The 11,243-nt window shown below is 41.3% G+C and overlaps 1 protein-coding gene across 2 annotated transcripts in view; it reads left to right on the forward strand.

The window, feature by feature from the left end:
• Positions 1-6,623, forward strand: part of sdccag8 (SHH signaling and ciliogenesis regulator sdccag8) — a 51,526-nt gene extending 44,903 nt beyond the window's left edge. For both annotated transcript variants that reach the window (XM_085427624.1, XM_085427625.1), the window contains exons 17-18: positions 5,920-6,046; positions 6,338-6,623. In XM_085427624.1, coding sequence (XP_085283750.1) covers positions 5,920-6,046; positions 6,338-6,376 — 166 coding nt within the window. In that variant the 3' untranslated portion in view covers positions 6,377-6,623. The remainder of the gene's footprint in view (positions 1-5,919; positions 6,047-6,337) is intronic.
• The last annotated feature ends 4,620 nt before the right edge of the window (positions 6,624-11,243 follow it).

An 11,243-nucleotide genomic window follows, 5' to 3' on the forward strand; every position in this document is an offset into this window, starting at 1 on the left:
CACCTATAGCCGGTTTAAACATCTCGAGCCACGACCTGGCCGACTGATTTACTGGCTGCCTGCTTAGCTCACTTACCGTCACGTCAGGGGGTTGTGTAGAAGCCTGCTGGCATTTTACATTTTGTACAGCTGTTGCCATGTTGTTCAGAATAATTGTGTTTTGGATATATTAACTCCAGAGTGACCCAGTTATGCTTTAGGAATGGGTGATCAGTGTGTTGACAAAAAACAGCTACAAAGTTACTTTTGTGGAAGTGTAAAATGTAATGTAACTATTTAAAGCCTGTTTTAAACTGAAAGTAATGAAAATGCAGCACGTAAAAGCTCATTTTGAATTCATGGGTAGCAACGCAATAAAAACATATATATGTTGACCGCTGTGTTGCATCACCTCTTCTTTCAGAAACACTGCATGTGTGTGGGAGTTGAGACGATTAGTTCCTGTAGTTAAAAGTTCAGCCGGGGTCAGTTCAGGACTACAGGGAGGTCATTTTCTTTTCACCTGGACTCTTTTACTGCAAAGCCGCTCTGCTGTAATACGTGTGGTTATCTTGCTAAAATAAGAAAGTTTTCCTGAACAAGATGTCAATATTCCAGAACTTTGTCTGTATTAATGGCGACTTCAAAAATGTGCTAATTGAGTGTGCCATCTGCTCTAATGCCTCACATTCAATCACCGATGCTGGTTTTTGATCTCTGTGCTGATATGTTGGATGATCCCTCTCGTCGAGATGGTTTTGTGAGGAAAATCCCAGCAGATTAGCTGTTTCTGAAATACAGACCAACAACCACGCCACGGTCAAAGTCACCTAAATCAACTTTATTCGCCATTCTGATGCTCGGGTTAAACTTCAGCAGTTGTCTTGACCACATCTACATGCCTAAATGCAATTAGTTGCTGCCATGTGATTGGCTGATGAGATACTTGCGTCAACAGGTAGGACTATTAAAGTGGCTGGTGAGTATATGCTAATTTAGACTAGTTTTTAGAAGCGTCCCTGAGTCGATGCACGGATTTCCACTGCACGGCTGTCAAATGCAGTGCTATCTGGAGGCCTGATTTTTGGCCTCCTCCCTACTTCGTCCCATTCTGCTCCAGAATCTCTGACTCTTTTAGTAGTACACCCCCAATTTTTTTTAATCGTTTTAGATAAACCTTACACCTTAAACATGGTGACTCCCCTCTCCATCCGGACTTTTTACATTCTTTTTATAAGATAGAGTCTCCAAGTGCATGTGTTTTGTAGGCCAGCCTTGCTACTAAACCTGTTTTCAATTAACCTAATTACTTTAAAGATATTCCAACAGGTGTTTTTCCCACTTTTTTTCCCAATTAAATAACGTTTCCAGTCTTTATCCAACACGTCACAGGGATCAAACTCAAAGAGAGCACACATTCTTTAAAAAAGAAAGACATTTTCTCAGTTTAAACATTTAGTATGTTGTCATTTCACAATGTTTATTTAAAGAGAGGATTTAAATGATTCAGACTCACATTTGAAAGAATATCCACATTTTGAAGAGGGATAGTTTTCAGATACAGATTTTAAAGAGTAGTGGTTTGTGCGTGGAAAAAAGAAATTTGATTAAGTTAAACTTCTGAATGCAAACAACAGAACTCTCTGTAGGACTAGAAATATTTTATTTTGGGTAATAAAGTTTAAGTTAAAGTTGGTATAAAATGGGATTTTTAAGATATGTCAGGTTTTGTTTTGTTTACCGTTGTAGGATGTCCTCTGTGAACAAGTTGTGGATCATTTCATAGAAATATCCTCCCAGCTTTAATCAATGAATGAATACATTTTCACTCCAGTGTCACATTTTTCTCCACTAGCAGACAAAGTGTAAAACCCCTGTTGGATTATAGAGTGGATTTCAAAGCGGGCCAAGTCATCGCCACAAAATCTCCCGTAAATTCTCTTTGATTTTCGGAGTGGTGCATCTACATGTATCGATATCAGAGGGCATGAATGGATAAGGACTGGCATTTTCCCAGCGTGACTCAGATTAGTTTAGTGGTGTGGAGCTAAAGGCCTTCAGTCGACACATTCCCAACACTTCCCTCATCAAACATTTACAGCTTCAGAACAACAGGCTCTGTTTCTGACCTTTAGGTGCTCCGCTGTGTGTGTGTATATGTGCGTGTGTGTGTGTGGCCGACATCCCCGCACTGGTTGTGTTTGTACCTTGTGTCTTCGCTCACCGCAGTGGGGCTGCTTCTGTGTGTGTGTTTGTTGTGTTGTTGGGTGACGTGGCGATGTCCTGCTGTGGTGCTGTGTGAAGGCGTAGGAGGTAGAGCAGAGTGGGAGGAGGGAGTGAGGGGGTGGTTGGTCAGGACAGCTTGGCAGCCGGCTGGAGGAACACCAGGCAGGGAGGGGAGTCATCGCCCTCAGCCTCCAGGACTGGACAGAGCCTCCAGGTCTGGGATAAACCACTCAGCGGGCCCTGAGACAGGATGGAGGAGAAGGAGGAGGCTCAAAGAGGGAAGGTAGGGATGATGAAGAAGGACAGACAAAAAAAAAGGATTAAACCCTGCAGAGCAGAGTGAGGACCATGTGGGTGGGGAGAGCAGTGTGAAGTGTTGGGATGTTCGCCTCCCCCGTCTGTCTCACACAGCCAGCACTACCACTGCCAACATGACCAGCAGGGCAGGGGCATCTGTCTCCCTCCCAGCTACCCCCTCTCTGTCTCTCTCTGCCCCGAGCCACTGCCCTCTTCATCCTCCTCTTCTTCGCTCTTCCTTGTCTGTATCCCCCCACATCATTGCTTTCTAATGAACTTGTTGAAACAGCGACAATTTTAGCTTATAATTCATATCAGAGTAATTAAAATTCCTCACAGGGTGCTTATGAGCTCTGAGAAGCTCTGCAGAGACCGATGTTGGTTTTTTAAATTCAAAAAGTGTAGCAGATACTTTCTTAACTTTATTAACCATTTTATCTTTCCTCCTGTCTCCCTCTAAGTAAGTAGTAAATAAAGTTTTAATACCACAAGTCTTAAGTAATCTATGTGATGTTTTCAAGAGGAAGATGAGAAATCCCTCATCCAAAAATAAGGATGGAAGACACTGTCAGAGCAATCTGGAACACTCAGCAGTGCTTTAAGCTGATCGTCTCCATGCCACATACACTGAAGCAGTAAACTGTGGTAAAGAAGCTCCAAACAAGTGTACAGTTTTTGGAATTTGGACATTTTTGTATTTAAAATCTCTTTTATACTGGTCTTTAATAATATTTTAAGAATTTGAGATACTGGATTTATGATTATTCTTATTAGCTGCATATCAATATGTGAGCAGTATATAACTTCTAATGCTCCTTGAGGTGGTGCTAGTCTGTGGTTTGTAATCTAAAGGTCGGGTTCCTACACAGGAGAGAAACGAAAACAATAAATAAATCCTCCCACAAAAGTGTTTTATTCATTGAGAACTGGTTTAATCTTTAATATTTCATCATATTATAGAGGATTAACTAGTGGCTATTTTTATTTAATAGACATATCAGACTAAATGATACATTTCCTTTTGAAATCTAGCAGAAGTAAATTTAAAAAAAATGAAAATACATAAGTAAAGCATGAGTAATCTGAAGTTGTGGTACTCGAGTAATTGTACTTAATACTTTGAAGCATTGTTTTATGTGTGCAAAAGTCTCTAAATTATCCTAAAGTTCCTCATATAGAAGACAGAAATATGTATAATTTTATAGATGGCTGGTTAAATATGTAAATGTGCATTCCAGTGCTGTGACATCGCTCTCATTATCTGTGTGTGTGTGTGTGTGTGTGTGTGTGTGTGTGTGTGTGTGTGTGTGTGTGTGTGTGTGTGTGTGTGTGTGTAAATGAATGAGTTCACCACTGCATTTGAGGGGAGCATGGATGGATGAATGAGTGAAATAATGGGCTGCTGGTGGGAAATATCTCAACACACATTCATCCACCACCCCCAAACACACATTCGACACACACAATTTCTCACACATCCTTGAACTCCAGCTGGAACACACACACACACTCTGAGTTTAATCCTAGTGTGCAGTGAAAGAGTTCATTGTCTGTAGGAGCGGCTGTGTCAGAGGGAGGGACACACTAATTGGGATGTCATAGTAAAGATCAAAACTTCAGAACGGCGCACACGCACACACACAACTTTCTCACCAGACTGACTGTTTTTGACAGCTACAGGATGACAGACTGATGATATAACCAAGAAAATCCGAGTAATTTTTAAAGAATAATTACTTTTGAATGATCTCGTTAGATAGATGTAATATCCAGAGATGCTAATGGTACGCTGCAGTGATGAAAACAGTGACTAAAACAAATGAATGGTCAACATGTATTTTGATCACTTTGTCCCATGTTATCAAATCTTACTTTATTGCACTAACTCAATCTATAGTTATGGGTTAATTTTCTCATTATTATCATTTATGAGTGAAAAAGCATTAAATTTAAAAAAACAACTGTATGACAGTATGTTGCCCATAGTAATGATCTTGATATAGTGATATAGTGATATACTACAACACTCTCTATGTTGGAAGTCCTGAAAAAGCAAGCAGTAGGAACGATGCATGTGTCTTATAGGTCTGAAAATCTAAAAATGAAGTCACAGCATTTTTCTTCTTCTCTCAGTGTCCCACAGGGGGCGACTTCTTGTACTAACGCACTTTGTTTAGAAGTGTAAAGGAAAGTTACCGTTGGCTCATTTGATCTTTGACCTGAGAAAACACAGTCCTGAGGAGTATATGAGCTCCATCACTAGTTTGAAGTCTTATTGAACACCATGTGAAGCTTATTTTCTTATAAAGTCATTAAAGTCAGCAAAAATGATGAAGGATTGTATGAGTGACAAGCTGCTGCCCTGTGAGCACACGGTGTCCCTCGGTCTCTCATGCAGGGATTATACTCCGTTAATAACGAGCACTCATTCCTGCTATATCGCTCTGAAGACCGCAGGCAGAGCTGTTGACTTGTAATGTCTCTGCAAAGGAGTGTTTACAGTTGCAGACATCTGCAGTGCAGCATATCCACGAGGTGGAAAATGTGACACGCCTGTAAGGCCTGATGTAGACTTCTGCGTACTAAATTCACAGGAGGAATCAGCAGTACTGAACAGACCAATCAGAATAGTTGCGGGCTGTGTCGACTTGACGTGTGGTTGCACTTTTAGGGAGCTGTCTGTCAGGTTACGATGTTTGCTGTTAGATAAAAACGAAAGTTTGAGGCCTGCGGGCATCACGGCAACTTCATTAATTATTTCACTCTGATTCTGTTGATAAGAAACACCAGCTGAGTCATGAACTGGTACCTTTGGTTACTAGTCACTCATTTTATAAAAAATATTTGGTCGAGTGTGTCACTAATGTATCCCTGAATAAGTGTTTTAATAAGATTTCATCCAGTTTCACATAAGATGAGTGGTTTTTTGTTTGTTTTTTGTTGACTCTTCCTCATTAATTATCAATAGGTTGATAATGCGGCCTACTGGACTAAACTTCTTCTGTATATAAATTAGCTCTTAATGCACCAAGCTTATCGACTCGATGCCTCAAGTCAGCATTTTTTTTTTTAACGTACTTTATAGTTTTCAAAAACTGTCTGGAAGAGGAATTTTTAATAGCCGTCATTATATAAACATCTAGCCAGCATCCAGTCCTTTGATACATTTCAGCTACTGCATCATCCCTATGTGCACTCACAGTGAAAAACTTAAACCGCACTCGTATCCCTGTAAACACTGTTGATTGCTTGATCAAAACAAAGTCCGGTGATATTAAAAGCTCTTTGTGGATCCAGCTCTCTTTCAATATTTACAACATTTGGTTTTATATTAGCCAGGAGGGTACGTTCTTCTCACACTCTTTCAGTCAATATTGTGTGTGTGTGTGTGTGTGTGTGTGTGCGTGTGCGTTGCAGGCTGCAGCAGTTGGACCGTCACTGTCAGAGCAGCGCCCAGCAGGTGTGTGAGCTGCTGGCCAAACAGAACCAGCTGATGCAGGAGAGAAACACACTGAGCGAGGAGATGCAGAGCCTACGCATCGAGGTACGAACACACAGAGGAGTGTGTGATTGTGTGTGACTCACTGTTCTGATACTAAATGAATTTGTAGTCGTGTCTTTTCTCTCTGGGAGCACGCTAAGAGTTGTCAGTTTACCAAGAATAAAAACCAGTAAGAAGACATTTGTCCCTTCGTGACTAATGATTCTGTCTGGTTCTGGATTTGCTGAAAAACATGTCTGTATTCTGCTGTGATTATCACAGGGTGTGTTTGTGCGCGCCTCTGTGTGTGTTCACATACACTTCTCACTATGTGTTGTGTGTTTGTCTTTCAAGCTGCCGAACACGAGACGAACTGAGACTCTGTCCACATGAGTCTGTCTCGCCGGTTTCCCTTCATCGCTCCGTGGATCACGATGTTCTGTTCGTTTGTCAACAGGAAAACAAACTGTTGTTTACTTAGAGGATATTTATGTCCTCTATTCGGTATTAATGTGGATTGTGTTCATGTAACTGGGTTTTTTGTGGCATTTTTTTGTCTCATGACTGAGTGTAATTATGATTGATAGGTCAAGTGAGTATTCAAAGTATGTTTTTTTTTTTTTTCCCCTCCCATCCATTTTAATAAATAAAAGCTCAGTCCACTAATGAGCTTTCTGAAGTACAACTTCTTTATATAGAAATGCTAACATGATGCACAACTCAATGTCCAATAGGAAGTGTCCTGGATTAAAAACTGTAAAGATCCTAATCCAAACTTTACTTCCATTACAGGATTTTATTTGCTGGGAAACTTTGAGCATAAAGTGCCTCTGTAAACCTCTGCCATACTGGACATAGACTTGATTTGTATTAAAGCTTGTTATGATGTGTGCAAAGCGCACCCCCAACACTCATTTTGTGAGTTTTTAGTGAACATTGTTTTTTTTGCTCTGTTTAGACTGAGCTGAAACTCCACAAAGCGAACAAAAAGTCGACACGATGGCAGCAGATTGACATAGTGCTTTATTGAAGCTGTCTGTAAGAAGGAAAATAATGTGCATCCCTATCATATACATTTTATGTGTAAAAATACTAAGGATGTACAGAGTAAAAAAACCAGCTTCATGTTGATGGTAATTTGTTGTTTTCACATCGTGGCGGGCTCACTGGCCAGCAGCTCTGCATCTGCACGGAGCACAGAAAAAGGCAGTTTGATCCGCTTTTCTGTGAAGCTCTCCAGAGTTTCCCCGATGCCGTGTCAGAGTCTACGCCATCTCTGTGCCTTCGACAAGAGCGGCGACGACCTCGGCCGCGCAGCGACTTGGGAAAACGCGGCCCACTCTGCCGAACAGCTGGAAGCTGTCCGCAAATGTCTCATGCAACTGTAAAGCTACAGTGGATGGACATGGCATCAAAACCCAGTTATACTGTGTAATATTTGTACATGTTTGCTGTTTTGTTTTTTTTTGTTTGCCGTTTATAAATAAATGCATCTCATGCTTGTTTATGTTAAATGTGATGATAGCGGTCTAGTACCAGAGAGAGGAGAGGAGAGGGGAGGGGGAATCTGCCGCAGACACGAGGTCGAACACTTTCACCTTCCAAACACTCGAGCCGTTTACTGATCACCTGGCGGAGAGCGGTTTGCCATTTAGAGCTGATGGGTTCATTAACAATGGAAGAGGTCAGTTCTTGAAAGAATTTTACATATGTCTGAAACACGAGTGGGGTCTTATGTGTTGTGTGATAGGTGTACAAACAGCAGCAGCTTTAAGAGGGAACACCATCAGCGCAGCATCAAATCTCAAACTGCTGAGGCCACCAGTAAAGCTGTGAGGAACGATGAATTTCTGCATTCAGTTTAAGAACTGAGCCACGTGTCCACGACTGATTTGCTGTTCCACACTGAGTAAGTGTGTTACAAAGCGTTACCTTCCCCCCTATTAAAAGTCAGAGGAAACCCTTCTTTTTTTAGGATCTCTGACCCCACAGTCAGACTCTGATATCATTGCTGTCACTACATGGACCTGTATCCATCGAGGATGGAGTGTGGGAGAGTTGGCGGCTTACTGTTGAAAAAAACTTTGCGAATCAGAGCAGGAATCTGGGACATCAGTGCCACGGCTGATCAGTGGATTTGTTTTTTTAAACAAACACTGACCAATTTACTAAAAATTCCAACTGAGCCCAGTTCACAGGCCGCTCTAACTCGTCTCAGCATGCGACACACTTCATCCAGTCTCGCCAACTCTCAACATCAGAGCAACATCAAAGCTAGTGGTTGTAGATGGAGGGGGAGATGTGTTTTGAAAAATCCTCATTTCCTTACAAACATAAAAAACAAGCTAAAAGTCTTCCTTTAAAGCAAAGCTGAACCAGACTCCTCTGAGTCATATAAAAAGTGATGGGTGTTGAAAGTGCTATGGCCGAAGCTACAAAGCGATATTTTATGAACTCTGGTTTCTAATGATTTTTGGCGTTAAGCGTGCACATGCAGCTAGAACTCCTCAGTCGCTCGCAGACCTGGGTCAAATCAAAGCTGAAATCCTTCCAAATACTTGGGGAGCGTTTGCTTGAGCCTGTCGAGGGTGCCAGCTGGGTGGGATTTGTACTCATTTCGCTTCAGCCGTGCCAGACAGGCTCAATCGATCACAGAGCAGTATTTTTCATAAGAGTTCTGAGTGCCACTTTGACTCAGGACTGGTGAAGCGGACAGAGGAGGACTACAGCTTGCAGGCCAGCGCCATCCTTTTATACTTTCTGCCATAAAGCGCCTAGTAGCGGTTTAATGGATGTGCAACAGTAAAGCATATGGACTTCAGAGCAGCGGAAAAACAGGTAATTTGTTGTATATCTGAAAATGGAAAAAAAAAAAAAGGAGACATTTATTTCTAGCACAAAGTGTTGAAACACAGCTACATCCCCTTACTGCTAAACGCCAAAACAACATTAAATAAATTAAATAGAAAATAAATTCAAGTTATCCATCAATAAAGATAAAAAACATTCAAATAAATAAAGTGGAATACAGTTTTCCACGGCTAATAAGAGCACATCCCCTGGTACTCTTTTAATCCGTCATCCTGACACTGAAGGTGACATCTCCCCCACAAGATGAACATGTCGCTATTTTAAAATTTTAAAAATATATTACCTCACATCTGGCGATATATATATTTTTGTCTCAGAAATGCTGGGTGTCAACGTCTTTGACTTGTTCTGAGCTAAACCGTAAGGCTTACTGGCCATTTGAAGACAGTGACTTTGAGGGGACTTTCAAATCTTGTTGGTCAGACTGGAAGACATACGACAACGTGACGACTGGAAACAAAGAAAAGTCCACAAGGGAGAAATGACGGCGCGCGTTATAGACAGAAGAGTGCGGGGATGGTTTAGTGGTAAGGACCTGATCTTTAAATAAACTTGATCTTCTAAACATCCAAAGAACCGACAGGAACACGACGACTCGCCTTCAAACATACATTTCTTAACCGAGTGCTAACTCACCTCTCCTCAAAACACTTACAGCTAAAGCCTTGCATTCAGCCTTTTGTGCTGCACTTGTTATCCTTCTGCTCAACTTCCACTTTGTCTTTCTCACCCGACTGTGCCTTAACCATCACCGACACACACCTGTAATAAGAATAAATATGAGCAACATCTACTAGTCTTCATATCTGACATCTCATTGAGATAATTATGCAGATTCCTAGATGTTTCTCCCAAACTTTCGTCGTCTGTCTTTAATATGTCCTGTCACCTCTGGGCTGTCACATTTTGGTCACAAAACAACACGAAAACATTAAAACAAAAAAACAAATGGAGCAGGAAGGCTATCTGCTTTCCCTCCTACATTCTTCAGCCATTTTTGTTTCTTGAGGTGCTTTTTTTTCCCTCTCAGCCCTAAGAAATAACAATATATTTCTTTCTAGAATAATGTAATAACAATAGAAAAAGTTAAATATAAAACTGATGAGTAGAACAATAAATAAAACATATATATATATTATAACCATTGCTGTGATTCTTGTAAACCCATAACAGTTGACGTGTACCTCCTCACGAAACATATATACTTTTTATACCTGTTACCTCACGGCTCCTTATCACATTATAAATATTTCACATCTTTCCTGATTTTTTTTCTCATCGCTGCACTCACCCTGCCATCTCAGACTTTTTTTTTTTTTTTTTTTGCTCTGTGCTGAATCTGCTCCTTTCTTCAGGTTCCCTTTCCTGCACATAGACACAGAGGTACAGCCACATGGATCCAACAGCCGCTATAACGATGCGTCACAGTAAAGCTTTCCATCGTCGAAACAAAAGTACCGTTTTGCTTTTGTGTTCCCTTTCAGAGATTTAAACTCAGCGGGACTGAAAACTAAAAAAGAAAAAAAAATTGGGGGGAAACATTCAAACCAGCTGTTTTCACCTCTGCAGTAATATATGCATCGACCATCTTGCACTGCACTGTAGGTTATGTAGTAAAGCTCATGGGTTGAGAGTCACATCCTTCTGAACTGCTGTGCTTTGAGATGCGATCTTAAAACACAAACCCATAACTGGACCTTAAACACGCACACAGACACACACGACACGCGTTTGATCTACAGAGCTGATGTGTAAGAGCTGTGCATCAGGAGCAGCAGCTGTTCTGCAGCTGTATAAGCATAAGTGTGGTTCATGTTTTGCTGGCGCTTGTATAATGATCAGCAGCATTTAGCCAGTATTGTAGCACCGGGTTTTAGTAGTAGCAGTAATAGTATAAGAGCAGTAGGAACAGCGGTACCTGTAATAGTTGTTGTAGTAGTTGAAATAGCAGCAACGATGATAATGACTTGCACTGAGCAAAACCTGAGTCAAATCCTGCTCGACAACATGAGGTGTGTAGGATTCTGCTCACTGGTGACAACTGCTTCCTCGATGCCAGGCAGCCTCAATAAATCCCAGAATTATGTAACTGAGGATTTCAAATCTGACCTGTCTGCAAAAGCCTGAGATACAACTGGTAATGGCAGTTTGGGTTTTGAATGATTTGAGTGTTTCCGTCCCACGGATAAAGAAGCCACAAAAACGTCTCCTTAGAAATGCATCAGCTGTTGTCTAAGTGCATCAGAGATGTTCATTTTTAGAGTTTGGCAGGCCCGACACACGTCAAAGCACAGCAGGCCACCGGAGGTGCACCCATCATTAAAGGGTCATTACATAACAACTGATCACATCACAGTTCGGATCACCTGGGGTTGCAGTGCAGGATTAG

Source organism: Rhamphochromis longiceps, linkage group LG13 (assembly GCF_057381845.1).
Source record: "Rhamphochromis longiceps isolate RC_006_pf linkage group LG13, R_longiceps_female_GT1.1, whole genome shotgun sequence".
NCBI classification, from domain to species: Eukaryota; Metazoa; Chordata; class Actinopteri; order Cichliformes; family Cichlidae; genus Rhamphochromis; species Rhamphochromis longiceps.